This window comes from Galeopterus variegatus, unplaced genomic scaffold, assembly GCF_000696425.1.
Source record: "Galeopterus variegatus unplaced genomic scaffold, G_variegatus-3.0.2 Scaffold960, whole genome shotgun sequence".
Taxonomy (NCBI): Eukaryota; Metazoa; Chordata; class Mammalia; order Dermoptera; family Cynocephalidae; genus Galeopterus; species Galeopterus variegatus.
The window spans coordinates 97,893-120,980 of record NW_007727071.1 but is presented as its reverse complement, the minus strand read 5'-3'; the positions used below and the strand labels follow the sequence as shown (position 1 = coordinate 120,980).

The 23,088-nt window shown below is 43.8% G+C and overlaps 2 protein-coding genes across 3 annotated transcripts in view; one reads left to right on the top strand and one right to left on the bottom strand.

The window, feature by feature from the left end:
- The window catches only part of ACR (acrosin), a 6,271-nt gene extending 6,000 nt beyond the window's left edge, over positions 1–271 (top strand). Inside the window, exon 6 of the mRNA XM_008573758.1 lies at positions 110–271. Coding sequence (XP_008571980.1) covers positions 110–271 — 162 coding nt within the window. The remainder of the gene's footprint in view (positions 1–109) is intronic.
- A 20,774-nt stretch (positions 272–21,045) lies between these two features.
- The window catches only part of RABL2B (RAB, member of RAS oncogene family-like 2B), a 21,494-nt gene continuing 19,451 nt past the window's right edge, over positions 21,046–23,088 (bottom strand). The window contains exons 5-9 of one of the 2 annotated variants that reach the window (XM_008573731.1): positions 22,476–22,587; positions 22,037–22,134; positions 21,657–21,740; positions 21,395–21,478; positions 21,046–21,317 (exon numbers count right to left, since the gene is read on the bottom strand). In XM_008573731.1, the coding sequence (XP_008571953.1) occupies positions 21,398–21,478; positions 21,657–21,740; positions 22,037–22,134; positions 22,476–22,587 (375 nt within the window). In that variant the 3' untranslated portion in view covers positions 21,046–21,317; positions 21,395–21,397. The remainder of the gene's footprint in view (positions 21,318–21,394; positions 21,479–21,656; positions 21,741–22,036; positions 22,135–22,475; positions 22,588–23,088) is intronic. The other variant, XM_008573730.1, reaches the window with a different exon arrangement.

Genomic DNA, 23,088 nt, shown 5'->3' with positions numbered 1-23,088 from the left:
CCCCCCGCCCCCCGCCCCCCCCCCGCCCCCTCGGCCCCCCCTCCCGCGCCCGCCCTCCCTGCACGCCCCCCCCGCTCGCCCTGCCTGGTACTCCCAGCGCCCCCCGCAGCTGCCCGCGCCCACCTCCCCTGGGAAGCCTCCCCAGGCGCTTTCCTTTGCCAAGCGCTTACAGCAGCTCATAGAGACCTTGAAGGGGAAGACCTATCCCTACACGAAGACCTATTATGACTCGGAGAACACAGAACTCCCACAACTGGTCCCCTCCTCCTGACCTGAGCCTGCTGTCAACAGCCCCAGTGACCCCTCACTCCTGAGAAAAAAGAAAGATGGAACGATAAATAAACATATATATATATATATATATATATACACACACATATACATGTGCGTGTACATGAGAGGTGCTTCCTGGACTCGTTCCTGTCTGCCCGTCCCAACCCAAGCCAAGCCCTCCCCCACACAATCTACCCTCCCTCCACCAACCTCCAATGAGGCCGAATTGCTTGTACATCAGTGTCAATTGTGTTTGCTTAAAATCTTGATTTTTAACCCTGGAATAAGTGACCTGGGGCTGTAGGCCGGGTCTGGCCTTCACGTGACACTTGGTGAAACTGACAGGTGTTAAGAGCTGTCTCTGCATATGCAAGTCATGGGGGTGGCCCCGGAAAGCAGCTGCTGGGCATGAGCTGACTGAGGACCAGGGTGTGGGTCAGGTCTCCTATCAGGAGGCCACGATGTTCTCCTGGTGGTGTCAAGAGACAGACCCACAGAGAGGATTCTGCATGGAAGGTTGGGTTCCCCAGACACAAACAGGCATAAGGTACTGGGAAGCCCAAACAAAAGCCCATTGCCCAACAGTTTTGTTTGTGGCTTACTTGTGGCTGACCGAACATTGCCTGTTCAAGTTTATTACTGGCCTGTGGTTAAGCCCTATTATTTCTTGGATTCCAGCAAATTAAAAATTGTACTATCTGCTAAAGCTTACCATGGGGTACGAGAGGGCCATGGGGGGTACCCTTTGGATTTCCCTGAGTGAGTTTCGGTGGCTTCCTTACCATTTAGGGATATTTATTTTAAGATCTTCCATTGCAAGGAACAGAAAGCAATTTGAGTCATTTAAGTGATAAGGATACAAAGATGTCACACAGAACCCATAGGAGAGGCCAGAAGCAGACACCAGGAAAGCCGAGGAACCCAGGCAAGGCACGACCCTGGTCTGCATTTTTCTCAGAGTGGCTTGCACACCCCCAGGCCAGAGGCAGCTTCAACCAGAACCACTCACGTCCATCTGCAAGTTCCTGGGAGAGAAATCCTGATGGGTTCAGGTCAACTGTCCACTCTGGCCAGGGCATAATTCAAATTTAACTGCAGGATTAATCCCTGTGGATTAAAGGTGGCAGGTCCCAGAAAGAGAGAAAACCCCTGCCTTCTGGCTGAGCAGTTGCCCGACAAGCCTCTGCTGGCACGTCTGCTCACCAGACGGCTTGTGTGTCCAGTGCAAGACGGTCCCGTGTGCAGAGGAGGAGTGGTGGCAGGTGGGAGGGGCCCCGGTGAGGAAGCCGGGGGCACCGGGAACGGGCTCACAAAGCAGCCTTGAGCCTTCAGAATTCACTGGTCTGCCCAGGTTCAGACAAATCCCCTGCCCTATGATCAGCTCTGTGCCTTTGGGAAGATGCACGAGAGAGGTTATGCGTGATAAACACGAAATAAGGACAGATACGAAGCATTCGGAGCAGGGCTGATGCACTGTGGATGCTCAGTCGTGGGGGCTGCTGGTGACGAGCCGCTGGGTCCACTTAGCCCATCTGCAGCACACTGCGGCGTCTGCTGGTTTCTGTATTTGCTATGAACTACGAATTGAAGTTCACTTTTTTGGTATATGGATATCCAGTTGTTCCCAGCACCACATGTTCAAGAGATTCTTTCTCTGCTGAATTGCCTTTGTACTTCTGAAGGAAACCGGTTGCTCGTGTTCATGTATGTGTGGTTCTGCTTTTGGACTCTCTGTTCCTTTGGTGTATTTGTTTATCTTGACCCCAATACCACACTGTCTTACTATCTATAGGTTTACAATGTCTCGAAATCAGATAGTGTACATCGTCTAATTTTATTCTTTTTCAAAGCTGTTTGACTAGTCTAGGTCCTCTGCATTTCCACATGAATTCTAGCATCAACTTGTTGATTTCTACAGTAAAAATTCTGAGATCCAACAATCTCAGTACTATATATATCTGGAGGATATGAAATCAGTACGTCAGAGAGACATCTGCACTCCCATGTTCACTGCAGCACTATTCACAATAGCCAAGATACGTCTCTCAATGGATGAATGTACGTACACAGTGGAATACAGCTGGCCCTCTGCATCTGCAGGTTCTGCATTTGCTGATTCAACCAGCTGCAGGAAAAAATAAAATAAAATAAAAACCCCAACAAAAAATAACAACAATAAAAAATAATACAAATTTAAAAAATACAGTATAACAACTATTTACACAGCATTTACATTGTATTAGGTATTGTAAGTAATCTAGAAATGATTTAAAGTACACAGGAGGATATATGTAGGTTATACGTAAATACTGTGCCATAAGGAACGTGAGCATCTGCAGAGCTTGGCATCCACAAGGGGTCCTGGACCAATCCCCTGCAGATACTGAGGGACAACTGCATTATGTGGCCATAAAAAAGAAGTAAAACCTGTCATTTGCAACAACACGGATAAACTGGCAGACATCATATTAAGTGAAATAAGACAGGTACAGAAAGACAAATACTGCATGATCTCACTTAATATGTGGAGTGTAAAAATGTCTAAGTCATAGAAACAGAGAGTAAAATAGTGGTCACCAGAGGCTAGGGCTGGGGAGACTGGGAGATATTAGCCAAAGAGCACAGACTTTCAGACAGAAAGAATAAGTCCAAGAGATCTACTGTATGTCGTGGTGACTGCACTTACCAACAATGTATTTATTGTATATGTGAAAATTACCAAGAGATTTTAAGTGTTCTCACCACAAACAATGAAGAGTATGTGAGGTAACGCGTGTGTTAAATAGCTTGATTTAGCCAATGCACAATATACACATATAACAAAACATCATGTTGTATACCATAAATAAACAATTTTTTCTTGTCAATTAAAAAAATTAATTTAGGGGCCGGCCCGGTGGCGCACTGGATAAGTGCACCGCTTGGGAAGCGCGGCGGCGCTCCCGCCCGAGGGTTCGGATCCCACATACAGACCGGTTCCCGCTCACTGGCTGAGCGAGGTGCGGGAGCAACACCGAGGGTTGCAATCCCGTTGCCGGTCCCCAGTCCGGTACAGGGGCAACACTGAGGGTTGCGATCCGTTGCCGGACACGGAAAAAGACAAAAGACAAAAAAAAAAAAAATTAATTTAAAAATCCTGCTGGGGATTTGGCTGTGATTATGTTGAATCTATAGATCAATTTGGAAGACATGACATCTTGTTAATATTTTTAATATTGAGTCTTCTGAAACACAAACACACGGTATAGCTCTCCATTTATTTAGGACTTTAATTTTTCTCAGCAATGTTTTATACTTTTGATTGTATAAGTTTTTCACATATTTCATCAGAATTATTCCTAAGTATTTCATAGTTGGATATTCACTGTTCATTGCTAATATATAGAAATACAGTTGATTTTTGTGTATTTATTATGTATCCTGAAATCTTGCCAAACTCACTTATTAATTCTAGTAGCCTTTTAGTAGTCTCCATTGGTTAATACATAGACAGTTGAGTCTTCTGCAAATAAAGACAGTTTTATTTATTTCTAATCTAAGTGCCTTTGTTTTTTTGTTTCTTTATTTCACTGGCCAGACCTTCCAGTGTAGTGTTAGGTGGAGGTGGGGACAGTGGGCATTCTTGTCTTGTTCCCAAGCTTAGGGGTAAATAATGCAGCCACTCACCCTTAAGTATGATGTTAACATTGGTTTTTCACAGATATTCCTTATTAGGTTGAGGATGTTCCCTTCTCTACCTATTTTGCTAAGCGGTTTTTATAATCATGAATGAATGCTAGATTTTGTCAGAAGCTTCTTCTGCATCTGCTAAGATGGTCACATAGTTTTTGTTTTACTGTGTTAATCTGGTGAATTGTATTTCTTTTCAAAAAATAAACTTTTCACTTTGGGATAATTTTAGATTTACAGAAAAGTGGCAAAGTAGTCAGATAGTTCTCACATGCCTCCCACCCAGTCTGTTTCCTGTTGCTAACATCTCACTTGTGTATCCTCCTACGTACTGTCCAACAAAGATGGTACTAAGATGTCAATGTTGCTGTATTACTGTTAACCAAACTCTAGACTTCATTCAGATTTCACCAATTTTCCCATTACTGTCCTTTTCTTCTGTTCCAAGATCCAACCCAGGACACCACATCAGTTTTATCTGTCATGTATCTTTAGCCTCCTCTGGTTTGTGACAGTTTCTCAGTCTTCCTTTGCTCTTATATGACCTTGACAGTTTTGAGGAATTCTTGCCAGGTGTTTTGTAGAATGTCCCTCCATTTGAATTTGTCTGATATTTTTCTCATGATTGTATTGGGATTATGAGTTTTGGGAAAGATACCATGGAGATGAAGTCCCCTTCTCATTACATCCTGCATGTGACAATGGTGGTCATGTTAACCTAGACCACTTGGTTCAGGTGGTGTTTTCCAGGTTTCTTCACTGTCCCCTTTCCATATGCTCTTCTTTGGAAGTGAACCCATCAGCCCAGCCTGCTCTCTGTGCTGGTGTGGGGTGTGGGGGGTGGGAGTTAGTTCCACCTCCTGCAGGTAGCAGTCGATGCATATATTATTTGGAATTCATCTATAGGCAGATTTGCTCTTGTTTATTTGCCTATTCATTTTTTTCACTCATTCTTGTCAGTATAGACCCCAATGTGTATTTATTGTACACATTGGATTGTAATCCAGTTCTGTGGCACTTAATTTGTTGCTGTTATTGTTCTAGCTTTGGCCATTGGGAGCCCTTTCACGTTGCCTGTTGAATCCCTTTGACACGCCTCCATCAATGTCTTTTTTGAAGACATCCGTACTTTCTGATAGTATAAAATGCTCTAGCCTCATTTTGCATTTTCCCTGCTCCAGCCCTGGAATTAGCCACATTTCTCCAAGGTAACCTAGTTCTTTTATTGGACAGTGGTTTTAGAAACCAAGATCTGGACACCAGGTGTGCTTGTTGCTTCTGGGATGTCATCACTTCTAGGCTCTCTAAACTAGGTAAGGCAAAGCTAGGTGATATATGTTGTGCACTTAGCCATGTATACACATATCTATTATTGTTTCTATATCTATCCATTCATACTTGTATATATATTAAGCTAAACATGAGTTAACAATGATGTTTTCAACTCTAATCCAGTACCACAGGGGTTATTCTGCCTTTCTTGTTTACATTGAATAATTTTTGAATATTTAACTGATATTGTACTCCTGGAATAAACTCCACTTTAGTCATGGTGTATCACCCCTCTTATGTGCTGCTGGATTCATCTGCTGAAACGGGAGCGCCGCCGCGCTCCCAAGCGCCGCACTCTACCGAGTGCACCACTGGGCCGGCCCTCTCTCTTTTTCTTGATTAGTCCAACGAGGGGTTTATCAGCTTGTTTTAAAATTTTTAAAAATTTTTTGAGCACAAGTTGTTTATTTGGGAGGTGGTATCAGGGAATACCTAAAAAGAGGTGGGAAGAGTGAAACAGCAAAGGAAACTTGAGTCATTGACAGCTACCACCTTGGGAGACTGGAATTTAATGTCTCCTGAAAAACTCAGGAAGCCAGTGGAGGAAAATGCCTGTTTCTTTCCCCCTGAGTGGGGAGGGAGTTGGCATGTTTAGATACCGACAAGATAGCTGTCCATCAAAGGCTGCTTCTGGAGGAGCATTCATTCCCTGTACTTCTGGTCTACCATGTCCATTGCAAACTGGTCTCCAGAGGCTGGAGAAATCCCTCAGGCAAGGAAATGCAGCTGTCACTAGTGTTGGATGTCAGCACCAAGCGCTTAGGTGACAGGGGCATCAGACTCAGTACAGATGCCCCTGGGGTGTTCAATGCACTTATTTATTAGAGACGGCATCACATGTTTCCATCCAACAAAGGCCTAAATTAAGCACCTCCGTATCACCCATCTTTTGGTTTCCCCTAGGAGGTGACGTTAGAGCTGATACTTGGAGAGTGTGAACCAGGGGATGAAGGAGTGGGAGGGGATGACTGTCACAGACAGAACATCTCCTACACAGACTCTGGCATCTGCCACCAGCTCGCCTTTAATGAGTTTCTGGCTCAGAAAGGTTAAAAAAAACCTTTATCTCTTAGATATCTGGATACCTCTCGGATCTATTCCAGATACCTCTGGGAATGCCTGTGCGGGTCCCTTTCTGATCCTTCAGCTCCCTTTTCAGGCTTCACCCCTCCCCCAGCAGGGGTTTATCAGCTTTTTCGAGCTTCTCAAAGAACCAGCTTTTGGTTTCATTCACTTTCTGTATTGTTTTTCTGTTTTCTGTTTCATCGATTTCTTCCGTGATCTTTTTTCCTTTCTTCTACTTTGGGTTTAATTTGTTCTTCCTGTTCCAGTTTTTTAAGGTGGAAGCTGAAGTCATTGATCCGAAACCTTTCTGCTTTCCTAATATACGTATTTAACACCATAAATTCCTCCCTAAGTACATCCCACACATTTTTGTATGTTGTGTTTTCATTTTTATTTGGTTCAAAATATTGTCTAATTTCCTACTTGATTCACATTGGCCCTATGGGTCATTCGGAAGCATGGGATTTACTCCACACACAGCCGGGAGTCTCTCTGTTATGGATTTCTAACTTAACTCCACGGCGGCTTGATTCCTTTTAAACTTGTTGAGATTTGTTTCATGGTGCAGGATACAGTCTATCTTGGTAAATGTTCTGTATGTACCTGAAAAAAAATGTATGTTCTGTTATTGGGTGGAGTCCTCTGCAAATGTCAATTAATTCAGGATGGTTGATAATGTTCAAATTTTTATACCCTTCCTGATTTTCTGTACCCTTGTCCTGTAAATCACCCCAGAAAGAAACCTGGCACCCTTCAGTTTCCCCCAATCCCTTCCCCACCTCCTCACCTGCCCTCAGCCCAGACAACCACTAATCTACTTTCTGTCTGTACAGATTTGGCTGTTCTGGAAATTTCATATAAATGGAATCATACAAAATATGTGATGCTTTGTGACTGGTCCCTTTCACTCAGCTCATGTCTCAGGTTCATCCGTGTGTAGCACGTGTCAGTACTTTATTTCTTTGTATTTCTGAATAATATTCTATTTCATGGATAAACCACATTTTATAAACATTTAGGTTATTTCCAATTTCTAGGCTATTATTAATAAGTTTGCTATGAGCATTTGTGTACAAGTTTTTGTGTGAGCATATATTGTCATTTCTCTTGAGTATATACCCAGGAGCAGCTTTGCTAGATCATGTGGTCACTCTACGTGTAACTGTTCCGGGAACTGCCAGACTGTTTTGCAAAGTGGCTGCGCTGTTTCGCGTTCCCACCAGCAATGTATGAGGGTTCCAGTGTCTCCACGTCCTCCCAACACTTGCTGTTATCTGTCTTTTTCATTACAGGTGTGCGAAGTGCCATCTTATTCTGGTTTTGATTTGTATTTCCCTGATGGCTAATGATGCTGCGCATCTTTTTATGTGCTTATTGGCCATTTGTATATGTTCTTTGGAGAAATGTGCGTTTGCTTCATGTATTTTTTTAAAACCGCATTATTGATGTACATACTTGATGAGTTACCCATTAAACTCCCACGATCATCACCTCCAAACGTTTGCTCCCTCCCTCTTTATTTGTTGTTATTGTTTTTTTGTGATAAGGACACATAATGTAAGCTCTACCCTCTCAACAGATTTTTAAGTAAACAATACAGTGTTGTTAACGACAGGCACTGCGCTCTACAGTAGATCTCTAGGACTTATTCATCATGTGTAACTGAAACTTGGTACCCTTTGAACCACAGCTCCCAATTTCCCCCTCTCCCTAGCCCCTGGCAACCACCATTTTACTCTCCACTTACATGAGTTTGGTTATTTCAGATTCCTCATGTAAGTGGGATCAGGTATTTGTTCTACTGTGTCTGGCTTATTTCACTTAGCATGATGTCCTCTGGGCTCATGCATGTCGTTGCAAATGGAAGGGTTTCCTTCTGTTTAAAGACTGAATAATAGCCCATTGTACATGCATACCACATGATTTCTAACCCACTCATCCATCAGTGATCATTTAGGTTGCCTCCATGTCTTGGCTATTTGTGAACAATGCTGCAATGAACACGGGAAGGTAGATATCTCTTTGAGATTCTGATTTCAATTCCTTTGGACATATATCCAGAAATGAGATAGCTGGGTAATACGGTAGTTCTATTTTTTAAGTTTTTTGAGGAAACTCCATAATGTTTTCCATAGTGACTGCACCAATTTACATTCCCAATGAAAATGTACAAAGGTTTCCTTTTCCCCACATCTTTGCCAACACTTGTTATCTTTTGATGTCTTTTGACCACAGCCATCCTAACAAGTGTAAGGCGATGTCTCATTGTGGTTTTAAGTTGCATTTCTCTGATGGTTAGTGATATTGTGTACCTTTTCACATACCTGTTGGCTCTTTATATGTCTTCTTTGGAGAAATGTCTATTCAGTTCATTTGCCCATTTTTAAATCAAGTTATTATTTTTTGCTGTTGAGTTGTAGGAGTTCCTTATATATTTTGAACATTAACCCCTTACCAGATACATAATTTGCATATATTTTCTCCCATTCTGTAGGCTGCCTTTTCATTTTGTCGATTGTTCCCTCTGCTGTGCAGACGCGTTTTAGTTTGATGTAATACCACTTGTCTATATTTGTTTTTGTTGCTGTTGGTGTCATATCCAAGCAATCCTTGCCAAGGCCAATGTCAAGAAGCTTCCCCCCTATGTTTTCTTCTAAGTTTTTTATGGTTTCAGGTCTTATGTTTAGGTTTATTTTTTTTCTGTTTTACACAGCCAGCCTAATGGCACATGTTTAAGTCTTTAATCCATTTTGAGTTGATTTTTACATATGGTGTAAGACGATAAGGCATGGATGACTGATTTTTGACAAAAATGCAAAGGCAGTGAATGGTGCAGAAACCAATGTATATTCGTGCACCTTTTTTTTGGTCCTGAGGTCTCAAGAGGCAGGACTACACGTAGCCTCTGCCAGGAGTCCCTCAGGGAGCAAGGCCACATGCAGCCCTGCAAAAGAGTGTAGGAAGGTGAGTTGCTCAAAGCACACCTTGAGATAGGGGCTGCTGCCTGGGGAGGTGGTCAGCCACAGACCAGACACAAAGTTCTGGGACTTAGTGCATGCACTAAGCAAATTTATTGGGGAGAAGCAGGTATTATATATGTTTCAGCCAGCTGCAAACCCCTCCCATCACCTCCCCATCTCCTAGGTAGCTCAATAGGAAGTCTGTGGTTTGCGGTTAAGCCTTGCAAAACCTTGCTGACACAGCGTATTCGCATCCTGCTGAGACAGGCAAAATACAGGAGAGCAAGAGTGTCTCCATCTTTGACAGGTGTTTTCCTTCATTTTCCTCCATATTCACATGTAAAAAAAAAAAAAAATAACCTGGATGCATATACAAAAATTAACTCAAAATGGATCATAGGCCTAGATGTAAAACCTAAAATTATATAATTTATAGAAGAAAACAGGAAAAAGTCTTTGTCACCTTTAGTTAGGCAAAGAGTTGTCAGATACAACACCATAAGCACAATCTATGAAAGAACAAATGCATAAATTGAACTTCATAAATTTAAAGACTTGTTTCTTCACAAGGGGATGCAGAAACCACAGGCTGAAAAAAAACCTTTGTTAAACAAATAAACGAGAAAGAATTCATACTCAGAATATATTTTAAAACTCTCAAAACTCAACAATAAGAAAACTAACAACTCACTTTAAAGAAATGAGCAAAAGATTTGAACAGACACTTTACCAAAGAAGATACATTGATGGCAATAAGCAAATGAAAAGATGATTAACATCATTAGGCATGAGGGAACTGCAAATTAAAATCACAGTGAGACACCACTGCACACAGAATGGCTAAATGAAAAAGACTGACCACACCAAGTGCTGGCAAAGACGTAAAAGAACTAGAACTCTCCCACTGCTCTCTCGTGTACCACATATTGGTGGCAGTTTCTCAAAAAGTTAAATGTGCCTTCATATGTTACATTCTACTCCTAGATATCTACCCAGGAGGAAAGAAAATATTTGTTCACACAAAGACCTGTACCTGAGTGTTCGTAACAGATTTATTTGTAAATAGCTCAAATTGGAAACAACCAAGTGTCCTCAACAGATGAATGGACAAAAACTGTGCTACATCCACACGGTGAAACACTGCTCACAATAAAAAGGGACTGATACAATAACAAGGTTCAATCTCGAAACAATTATGCAGAGGAAGAGAGAATGTCTAGTTTTCAACAAAGTAGTCACAAGGCAACAAGAAATCATAATATTGGACTCCACCCAATGACAGAACATACATTCAAAAGAAAAAAGAATTTGATGGAAACCATCTCTGATCAAGTTTAGGCATTGAATTACTAGTCAAAAACATTAAATCAACTATCTTAAACATGCTCAATGAGCTAAAGAAAGCCATGGACAAAGTACCAAAGGAAATCAATAAAATGATGCATGAACCAAATGAGGATATTAATAAAGAAATATAAATTATAAAAAGGTATCAAACAAGAAATTCTGGAACTGAAAAGTAGAATAACTGAAATGAAAATCACGAGAGGGGTCAACAGCAGATTTGAGCAGGCAGAAAAAAGGATTAGTGAACTTGAAGGTAAACCCACTGGGATAATTCAGTTTGAGGAGCAGAAAGAAAAGACACTTAGAAAAATTCACAAAAGGGCCGAGCCCGTGGCGCACTCAGTAGAGTGCGGCGCTGGGAGTGCAGCAGCGCTCCTGCCGTGGGTTCAGATCCTATATAGGGATGACCGGTGCGCTCACAGTGCTCACTGGCTGAGTGTGGTGTGGCTGGTCTCAAAAAGGACAGAAGAAAAAAAAAAAAGAAAAATTCACAAAGCCTGAGGGACCCGTGGACACCATCCAACATACCAGATTATAGTCAGAGAAGGTGAATCGAGAGAGAGAAAGGGGCAGAAAACATGTTGGAAGAAATAATGGCCCTAATCTGAGGAAAGACATGAATATACACATCCAAGAAGCTCAAAGAGCTCCAAGCAGGATAAACTCAAAGAGACCCACAACAAAACAAATTATTCTCAAACTGTCAAAAAACAAAGAAAAAGAGTGAATTTTGAGAGCAGCAAGAGAAAAGATACTAATCCTAAAAAAGCAATCCTCAATAACAGTTGATTTCTTATCAGAAACTATGAAGGCCATGAGGCAGTGTGATGACATATTTAAAGTTCTAAAGAGAAAACCTGTCAACCAAGAATTCTGCACCCAGAAAACTATCCTTCAGGAATGAGGGAGAAATTAAGGGGCTTGCCGGTGAGCTCAGTCAGTTAGAGCACGGTATCATCACACCAAGGTCAAGGGTTTGAATCTCCCTACTGCCCAGCTGCAAAAAAAAAAAAAAATAAATAAAAATAAAAGTAATGGAGAAATTAAGACTTTTCCAGACAAACAGAAGCGAGAGCGCGACACTGAGGGTTGTGATCCGTTGCCGGACACGAAAAAAGACAAAAAGGAAAAAACAAAACAAACAAACAAAAAAAAACAGGGCACTAAAGGGACATTTGTAGGTGTAAATGCTTACATTAAAAAACGAGAGCTCAGGGCCAGCCCGGTGGTGCACTGATACAGTGCGCCGCTTGGGAGTGCGGTGGCGCTCCCGCCGAGGGTTCGGATCCCACATACAGACCGGTTCCCACTCACTGGCTGAGCGAGGTGCGTGAGCAACACCGAGGGTTGCAATCCCGTTGCCGGTCCCGGTCCGGTACGGGCGCGACACTGAGGGTTGCGATCCATTGCCAGTCACAAAAAAAGACAAAAAGGAAAACAAAAAACAAAAAACTAGAGCTCAGATCTACAACCTAATTGTATGCCTGAAGGATTCAGAAAAAGAAGAGCAAACTAAACCCAAAGCCAGCAGAGAAAAGGAAATAAGGATTAGAGTGGAGGCAAACAATACAGAGACTGGAAAAATAACAGAGTCTACAAGACCAGAAGTCGGTTCTTTGAAAAGAACAACAAACTTGACAAGCCTTTAGCTAGATTGACTACATATAAAAGAGAGAAGACTTAAGTCACCAAAATAAAAAATGACAGTACTACCGATTTTATAGAAAGAGAAAGCAGACTATTATGGACAATTGTACACCAACAAATGGATGACCTAGACGAGATGGACAGATTCCTAGAAACACACAAGGTACCACAACTGACTCAAAAGAAGTAGAAAATCTGGGCCGGCCCGGTGGCACTTGGTAGAGGGCGGTGCTCCCGCTGAGGGTTCGGATCCCATATAGAGACCGGTCCACTCACTGGTTGAGCGTGGTGCGGGCGCGACACCGAGGGTTGCGATCCTGTTGCCGGTTGCGGTACGGGCGCGACACTGAGGGTTGCGATCCCGTTACCGGTCACGAGAAAAGACAAAAAGGAAAAAAAAAAAGAAGTAGAAAATCTGAATAGACCTATGACAAGAAAAGGATTGAGTCAGCAATCAAACACCTCCCAATAAAGGAAAGCCCAGGACCAGATGCATCGCCAGTGAAACCTACCAAACATTTAAAGAAGAATTAACACCAATTCTTCTCAAACTCTTGCAAAAAAATAGAAGAGGCAGGAACGCTTCCTAACCCATTCTATGACGCCAGCATTATCTTGAAACCAAAGCCAGATAAAAACACTTCAAGAAGAGAAAAATAAAGGCCAATATCCCTTATAAACGTAGCAAAGTGAATTCAATAGCATGTCTAAAGGACTGTACACAGTGAACAAATGGGATTTATCCCAGAAACACAAGGGTGGTTCAACATACAAAAATTAATCAATAGACCACATAGATAAAGAGAAAAAACTACATGATCATCTCAATTGATGCAAAAAAAGCATTCGACAAAGTCTAAACCCTCCCATGAAGAAAAAACCCCTCACTTAATACCAGGAATAAAAGGAAACTTCCTCAACATGATAGAGGCCACATATGAAACACGCACAGCTAACATCATACTCAATGGCAAGAGACTAAGAGCTTTTCCCCTAAGATGAAGAAGGCAAGAATGCCCACTATCTCAACTTTAATTCAGTACGATACTGAAAATTTTAGTCAGTTTTCAAGAAACAGAAACAAAAGCCTTCCAAATTGAAAAGAAAGAAGTAAAATTACCTCTGTTCCCAGATGACATGATCTTATTTGTAGAAAACCCTAAGGAATCCATAAAAAAATTATTAGAGCTAATAAACGAATTCAGCAGTTGCAGGATATAAAATCAACACACAAAAATCAATTGTATTTCTATACACTAGCAATGAACAATATGAAAAGGAAACTAAACAATTCCTTTTACAATAGTATAAAAAGGAATAAAATACTTTGGAATAAATTTTACAAAGAAGGCATAAGATTAGTACACTGAAAACTACAAAATTTTGCTGAAAGAAATGAAATAAGACCTAAATAAATAGGAAGACATCTGTATGTATGAATTTGAGGACTTCATATTGTTTAGGTAGATAATACGACCCAAAGCAATCTATGGATTCAATGCAATCCCTATGGGTTTTTTTTTTTTTTTTTTTTTTTTTGTAGAAATAGGAAAACACAGCTTAAAATTCACATGGAATTTCAAAGGATTTCAAGTAGCCAAAACAGTCTTGAAAAAGAAGAACAAAGTTGGAGAAATCACATTTCCTGAGTTGAAAACTGACTACAAAGATGCAGTAATGAGAACAGTGTGGTACCAGCATGAGGGGAGACATATGGGCCAGTAGGACAGAGAGCCCAGGAACAAAACCACATATATCTGGTTAACTGACTTTTGACAAGGACGCCAGAACCATTCAATGGGAAAAATATAGTCTTTTCATTGGGAAAACTGGATATATCCATAAGCAAAAGAAAGAAGGTGGACTCTTACCTTTCCCCATATACAAAAACTAACCAAAAATAAAGATGCAAACTTAAGTGCTAAAACCACAAAACTCTTGGAAAAAAATGAAGGGAAAAATCTTCATGACCTTGTATTTGGCAATGATTTCTTAAATATGACACCAAAAAATACAGTCCATGAAAGAAAAAGTAGGTAAATTGAACTTCATCGAAATTAAATAATTTTGTTCAGACAAGGACACCACCAAGACAGTGAAAAGACATCCCACAGAAAGGGAGAAAATATGTGCAAATCACATATCTGATAAGCATTTATATCCAGAAAATATAAAGAACTCTTACAACTCAACAACAAAAACAAACAATCCAATTGAAAAATGGGCACAGGTTTTGAACAGACATTTCACCAGAGAAAATATAAACATAGTCAATAAGCACACGCAAAGATGCTTAACATCATTAGTCCTCAGGGAACTGCAAATCAAAACCACAATGAGATGCCACGTCCCACCCACTAGGGTGGCTAATACCACAGAACGGAAGATAACCAGTGTTGGTGAGGCTGTGGGGGGACCGGAAGCTCTGTGCACTGGGGACGTAAAATGGCGCAGACACCGTGGAAAACAATTCCGCTGTTCCTCATAGAGTTAAAACAGAATTACTGCATGACCCAGCAACTCTCCTCCAAGGTATGTACCCAAAAGACTTAAGTACAGGGACTCAGACAGACACGTGTGCACCAATGTTCACAGCAGCACTACTCACAACAGCTAAACAGTGGAAACAACCCACGTGTCCATCTGCAGATGACTGGATAAACAAAACGCTGTATATGCCTGCAATGGGATATTTATTCAGTCATAAAAAGGAATGCGGCTCTGATACAGTCTACGACATGGATGAACCTTGAAAACCTCATGCTAAGTGAAATAAGCCAGACACAAAAAGACAAATTTTGCATGATTGTACTTACACAAAACATCTAGAATAGGAAAATTCATCGACATTAGAATAAAGGTACCACTCATTGCCCAGGGAGGTGAGAATGGAGGGTTATTGTTTAATGGTTACAGAATTTTTCTTCGGGGTCATGGCAAAGTTCTGGTAATGGATGGTGGTGGTTTTACAACATTGTGAATGTGCTTAATGCCACTGAATTGTACACTTAAAAACAGTTAAAATGGTAAACTTTGTTATTTATATTTTAAAAGTCTTTTTAAAAATTCTTTTTGGTGGCTGGCCAGTATGGGGATCTGATCCCTTGACCTGGTGTTGTAACTCTGTGCTCTAGCCAGCTGAACTAACTGGCCAGCCCTATTATTTATATTTTAACACAATTGAAAATAAGTGGAAAAAAGTTATACTATAAAAAAATTAACTAAACACAAAAATGCAGGAGTGGAGAAAATAAGGGACACAAAAATGTGAGACCAGCATGTTGGTGCAGTAGGTGGCTGAACTCCCGCCACTGCCTGCATGTGGCTTCCCGAGGCCCCTGCTGCAGTCCTGCCATGGCCACGTGGTACAGGTATTAGGCCATGGCTCCAAGCAGCTGGGCATCCCCACACCTAACTTTCTTGAACAAGCAGTAGATAATCTTCCAGCACATGTGTCACTGTCACTTACTATGGTGGACCAGAGTGGGAGTGGAGACTTCTATGAGACGGTGGTGATCACGAGATGGAGCTCATATTACAAGAATATGAAAAACGTCCATGGAAACACACCATACACACCTCCAAAGAGGACTTCTATTGGGGAATCCTCAACGTGGCCATCGCTGGCTACCTCAGACCAGAAAAGAACTCTGATATTTAGAGTCACTTACTGTAGCAATTCAAAGTGATATTGAGGAAACTAAGAAATGATTAGATTTACGAGAACATTGAAAACTCACAGACAATTGTTTTCCAGGTTCGTAAAGGCAAAATAATGAATTGCCACTGATGAAAAATCATCTTATTTGTTTACTGTTTTCTAATATTTTACTGCACATAACTATGCAGTCGCATCTTGGTTATATTTAAAAATTTAAACATTTTCCCATAGCTGTGAGTTAGTTTAAACATTATAATATAGTTACTATATTATGCTTCAGCTATTAAATTAAGCCCACCATACCATGGTACTAAAAAGATTCATTAAAAAAAAAATCAGGATAGTTTTTCACGTAATATGTTAATTGAAAACTCTTTCAATGCTTTCTAAAATATACCACTAGAAAGGTCTTATGATGGAAATAAAGTGAATATAAGTATGGGTGAAAAATCAAGTCCTAGTTTGAGAAACATAATCCTCACGGTAAAATACCAGCGTTTATGTACTTGTACAGCATGTGGTGCAGAACAAAGAAGCCTGTGAGAGCAAATGCCCAGGGAACTGTGAAATGGTGGGTCCACTGTGGAAGACAGTTTGGTAGTTTCTGAAAAGGTTAAATGTAGAATATTAACCTGTAACATGACCCTGCAGTGGGACTCTCTCGTTCTACTCTTAGCTGTACATCCAGCTATGAATTGAATTATGCCCCCCATTCATATGTTGAAGTGACTGTATCTGGAAATAAGATCTTTAAGAGGTAAATAAGGTTAAATGAGGTCATAAGGGTGGGCCCTAATCCAATAGGATGTGTGGCCTCATCAGAGGAAGAGAGAGAGAGATCTCTCAAGAAAAGGTCACATGAGCACACATCAAGATGGTGGCCATGTACTAGCTGAGAAACAGGTCTCAGAATGACACCTGCCTTGCTGACACCTTGATCTAGGACTTCCCAGCCTCCAGAACTGTGAGAAATGAATGTGAGAAATAAATTTCCGTTGTGAGCCACCAGTCTATGGTATTTTGTTAACAGCAGCGTGAGCAGACTAAGACACCCAAACGAACGGACTGATGCTCACACAAGCACACACGCACGCATGTTTATTACTATTCACAATAGCTAAAAGTTGGAAAGAGCTCAAATGTCCATCAACAGATAAAGAAATTGTCGAATATACATATGAGAGAGTATTATTCAGCCACCAAAAAGGAATGAAGTACATGCTACATAGATGAACCTTGAAAACATTAGGCTAAGTGAAAAAAATCCAGACACAAAAGGTCACACATATTCTGTGATTCCATTTATATGAAATATCCAGAGTAGATAAGTCCATGGAGACAGAATGGAGGCTGGTAGTTGCCAGGGGCTGAGGGAGGGGGGTTTGGAAGAAACTGCTTAATTAGTGAGGGTTTTACTTTAGAGATGGAGATGTTTTGGGACTAGACAGACAGAGGTGGTAGTTGCACAGCACTGGGACTACACTGAATGGCACTGGATGGTTAATTTAGTGTTATGTCAATTTCACCTCAATAAATTATTTTTGTAAAAGTTCAGGGTGGTGGTGGTCCTCATTATATTCCTATTAAATTTGCCCACTTAATTTGGCCCTTGAAAAAAATGATTGAATCATACGGGATGACAGTGGACTCCCCCCAACTTAACACAGTAGTAGCCTTGATTGCAGCCATTGTGCAGTATGTGGCATCTTTATTAGAGTAGATTAACAGAAACTTGTAAACATGCTGTGCAATTATTAATCTGAAAAATGCATTCTTTTCCATACCTGTCAGGAAGAAGGATCAGAAGCAGTTTGCATTCACGTAAGACCAACAACTGGGTAACTGTTTACACTCCTGGCTCTGCCCTGAGGCTATGTTAATTCTCCTACTCTCCATCATAACATAATCTTAAGATAGCTGGGCCATCTTGTCATCCCATAGGACGTCATATTAGTCCACTGTATTGATAACCTCAGGTTTACCGGCCTGGTTATCAAGAAGTGCTGAGTTCTCTGGACGCCTTGATAAGACACAAGCACTCCAGATGGTGGAAGATAAGCCCTGCGCGTGTTCTGGAGCCCGGCACATCGGGGTCATTTTTAGAGGTTTATTGGTCTGGGTCAGCTCAGTTGTGGCTGAGGCCCCACTCAGGGATGACCTGAAGATGGTGGGGAGTGGAAATCCTCCCGAGGGGCAGAGCTTCAGGCACTGCAACAGGCCAGGCCCACCATGCAGAGGGAAATGGCCCGAGCTAGGGTGCGCAGGGGTCTAGCGAGCCGCTCGGCTGGCTGGTTGGGGGCCTGAAAGGAGCAAGATCAGAGAGGTCAGGTACAAGAAAGTCTGCAGGACGATAAATATACACAATTCCTATTTGTTGATGGAAAAAAAAAAGTAAAAAATAGAAAGGAAGTCTGGAGAAAAGCTTAAGGATGGATGCGAGGGATTGGGCACAAAGGAAGAGGGTGCTCTGTGGGTTGACAGCACTGGGGAACGTCACTGTGCAAGAAGCACTAAACATCCAGGCGGACGGGGTGAGCTGCCCAGCAGATGCCAGCCTCAGTCTTGGCCACCCCAGTGTGAGTTAGAGGCCGTGCGTAGCAGGCCCCGAAGCCTGTGCTCCTGTCCCCAAGGATGAGCAGCAGCTGCTGCTGCACATCCACCTGCCAGCAAAAGATATCAACCCCGAACCCCACGTTTCACCTCTGAAGGGACCAGCCAACCATATGGTGGCCAATTGTTCCCTCTGGTCGATTTCAGCCTGGACAGTGCAGCGTTCTGTGCTGACCGGTGTCGAAATGTGTTCTAGGAATGCGTTTGCCTTTCCCGCCCGCGGTGCCCCCTCCAGCACCGTCTCATGGCCTCAGTGTTTGCTTTGCCAGCACAGATCCCACGAAAGATGACCATAGACCCACGCACCAACGTCACAGCCCAGGAACTGCAGTGGTGGGCACCATATTCTCCAGAAGCTGCTGCTCCAATAGGGCGGCCAGAGGCCCTCTCAGGGGCAGCTGAAGTGCCAGTGTGAGGATGGGGCCCTTCAGGACATGGTACCACTCCATGGTCAGTACATAGTTGTGTCCCCAATATGTCTAGTAACCAAGGGGCAGATACAGGAGTGCCCTGCTCACTGTCACTTCCAGTGACACACTTGGGGAATTTGTACTTTCTGTCTGTAACTTTAGGCTCTGCGAGTTGAGGTCTTGGTCTTGGAGTGGGGATGGTGACGGTGGCATTTCCCCCAAGTGACACAGTAAGTTTCACTAAATACAAAGCCACGGCTGCTTCCTAAAACACTCCAGGTGCTAGTTAACTAAAAAAAGACAAACCAAAAGAAGGAGTCAGCGTTCCAGGAAGAGGTAATTGACCCTGATCATTAGGAGAAAAGGACACTGCTACACAGGAGAGGCAGGGAGGAATACACTTGGCACTCAGGTACTGCCATGTCCTGCTGTGATGACTGAAGTACGACAACCACGGCATTATAAAGGCATCGAAAGCAGGGGCCCAGAACCCCCAGGCAGAAGGAGCAGGATCATCCTGCCAGGTGAATCACCTAGAAAGTGCTGGTCAGAGGCTGGTGGTGGAAGAGGTTGGGGATGAGCATCATTCCTGCACAGGCCCCATTGCAGCGCAGGGCTCCGGTTCATCCCTGTCCTCTGACCCTCCAGGTACATTTCTCCAGAACTTGTGACCAGGTGGAATGCTGGAGCAGCTCTGCCTGGAGGGGATGCACTTTAAACAGGTGGATCTGAGCAGCCCAGGGGTGTGCGGCTGCTGACGTTGTTGGCGCCCTGCCTCAGCATTAGTGCTCCAGTTGCTTTGTGCTGACGGCAAACATTTACAACTGCCCTTTTCCCCAGGAAGCTGCCCTTGCATAGCAGGAGCCACTTTGCCCTGGAGGCTGCGAGCTGCCCTCACCCCATGCACTTGGCTGACCGGCACTAAGGGCCCCTGGTCTTGAGGTCAGACCAGCTCCATGGGGCAGTCTGTCTTCCAGAGCTTCCACAGGTGGGGGTGGGGACCAAAGCTGACCTTGCTTGGACTCATCTTCTTCTGAGAGAACGACCCCAGTACGTCGTTCAAACAATTACCTTCTCAGGCTCTGCTTCTAGGGAACCTGATACAAAATAGTTAAGTAAAGCCAATATTGATGGTGAATCCCATGGTATGTGAATTCTATCTTAATAAAGCTCCCGTATTTTTTTAAAAAAAATACCCATTAGTCTTTTATAATCAAAGTGTATTCTCTTAACCCCACCCCAGCAAGGTAATTCCTGAGGACCCCGGTCAGGTGAAATCACTGGATCACTACTTTAAAGGGAAAACGTGTTTGTTCTTGAGCTCCCAAATAAATACTTATTCTTTCAAAAGCACTAAATCCCACCGAAGTGGTCTCCACTACAGTAAATCAAGAGTTAACTCAGGCTCCCCTGTGACAGGTCAGGGCAGTCTTCCCTCATTCATGTGGCTGACCTTTTGCTCAGTACGTTTCAGACCCACAGAGCATGCACGTATGCTGTGCTTATGTAATTCGACCTTTACTGTAAAAAAGAAAACAATGAAAAAAAAGCAATGGAAACATACAAATGCTGCACAAGGTGCTCATAAAACGCAGCAGCGCAGCACGTGCTGAGGAAAGGCAGCAGCCCCCGGCCACTGCAGGAGGCACCATGTCCTGACTAGTCCTCGGAAACTAAAGAAAATGAGGGGGACCCTCCGACGCTGAAATGGGGGCTCTGAAGGAAGCTCGTCAACTGCCTGTAACCCACATGGGTGTACCCTGTGCTGTGGCTGTGCCGACCCTTGTTTACCAACAACAACGCTTGTGTATTCCCAGCACAGCTGGACCTGTCACCTGCTTTTACTTAATTTTAACGGCAAACCTGTTCCTATGATCTTGGCCTGAAACAGAGTCGGTGCTCAAAAGTCTGGACTTGAATAGCTCTCTTCTCAAGACCATTTTTTACAAAGGTTAGTTGGGAGAATAAAGAGGAAAAATGTCGGGAGGCCACGTGGCAGGAGGACGGAGGCTCCTCAGATCCGCAGGGTGGAGAGGGGGCAGTCAGGGAAACGCAAGGAATATCCCCGAGGTCACTTGGGGGAAAATAAACCACCTACATTTCCTTTTATTAAAGAGACACAAGCACATTCCCCAGTTCTCTTCACTGTCCGGCCTGTGGTTGGCCTGGGGGTGGGGCGGTGCTGGTGTTAAGGACACTCGTCCTGTCCTGCTTCCCAGGCGTCTGCGCTGACCTCTCACATCTGTGCAGGCTGCTGGCGTGGGCCACATCCCTGGGTCACAGGCCGTGGACGTGCGAGGCAAGGGGGATGGGTGGGCTCGCAGGCGCAGAGCGGGAGGGCTGCTGAAGGGATGGGCATTCTGAAAGGGCTTCCCCGACTCCCACCCGTTCAGCCACAGACAGAGGCCGCCTCCACTGACCCCTCAGGAGGGAGACGGGCTCTCGATGCTGCCACTCTGCTCCTGGTCTGGCACGTCCTCCTCTTTCTGCTCCAACTTGAGGTTCTGGGAACAAGACTGCAGGTGAGGCCTGGCCCTGCATTTGACCAGCTGTGGCTCTGACACATGCAGATGGGAAAGGGGGCCGGGAAAGGGGGCCAGGAACACGACACAGGGTACAGTTCGCATCTCTGAAGCAGAGTGCTGTTGTTTCTACCCCACCTGAGACGTGGGCCTGACCTACCTCGAGCTCTTGCAAAACCTCGTCCATGAAGTCCTGGGAGTTCTGTTTGTAAGACACAGCTAATCGAATCGCGTCGCTGAAGAGCTGGGGGAAGGAAGGTGTGGCAGTGGCCGGGACTGTCCTGGACTCTGCCTGGCCCGTGCCCAACGGCCCCAGCGTAAGTCCACACAGAAGCGCACCCCTGAAGCCGGCAGATCACCCCTTATTCGGTGGACGTGCTGCCTCACCTCAGCGCCCCCAGCTGTCGTCCACCCCCACTTGCTGCCCTGTTCTCTCCAACATGCCAGCAGCCGAGGCGTGGGCTGCAAGCAACCCCTCTGAAGCCCCTGGCAATTTTACCACCCAGCCCCCTGCCCTCACCAGCTCTGCCATGTACCTACCTTCACGACGTTGGTGCCGTCAGCAGCCGAGACAAAGTACAGCGGCAGGGAGAACTTCCTGGCAAAACTGAAGCTTTTTTGGGTCACCGTTATGTCTGCTGTGGAGAGAAGGTAGGACACTAGCCTGTCCATCAAGGAAAAGGGAGGGGTTCAGAGGGTGGGTCACTGGAGGCTCCTACTCCAGTGGGTGGCGTGGGAAGCGACGACCAGGGCGTGCGTCTTAGAAAGAGCTCAGCTAACAGGGCTCTGTGTGCTGGGAAAAGGCAGACGGACTCAGTTGGCATCTTTCCCAGAAAGGGAGCAACACAAGCAACTGAGGGTTCAGTCCTGGGAAGGCGGATGGATCACCAAAGGCCGCCTGTCCCAGGAAAGGAGGAGGAAGCGTGTGGTGCTGAGTCTCCCATGAACCCCTGACACCCAGGGGCAGGGATGGTCCCACCATCAATTTTATTTGCTGCCACGATGCACGGGATTTCTGGCCTGAACTCGCGCAGCTCTGTGTACCAGGCGCTCAGGTTCTTGTAGGTGACTTTCCTCTGCACATCAAACACCTGCAAAGGGCAGAGGAAGGGAGACAGCTCAGGTACATCAGTGTCCCTGCAGTCCACCTCCAGGTGACACACACTCCCCCCAGGCAGCACGGACACGTGCCCCAGGCTTGGAACCCAGACCAGGCACGTGCTCTCAACTGCAGCCCCTCCGACCACAGAGGCTGTGCCTGCCCTTCTCAGGGAAGCCCCAGAGCCTCCAGACCCAAAAGTAGTTTAAAAAATCTTTTACTCTTTTTCTGTTATCTTGTCACCTAATCTTATTTACCTACTTTAACAATTATATCAATTCACTAATTAATATAGTCTGTTAAAAATTGTAAATTTTTCTCTATTATTTTTACTGCTTAAACTTTGTAAATGCTCCTAGAGTTTTCTTTTAGTTACTATTTAAAGCTTTTGTTTAATCTTGTTCATTCTGTACTTTAAACCTCCTAGAGTTTTCTTTTAGTTACTATTTAAAGCTTTTGTTTAATCTTGTTCATTCTGTACTGTACTTTAAAC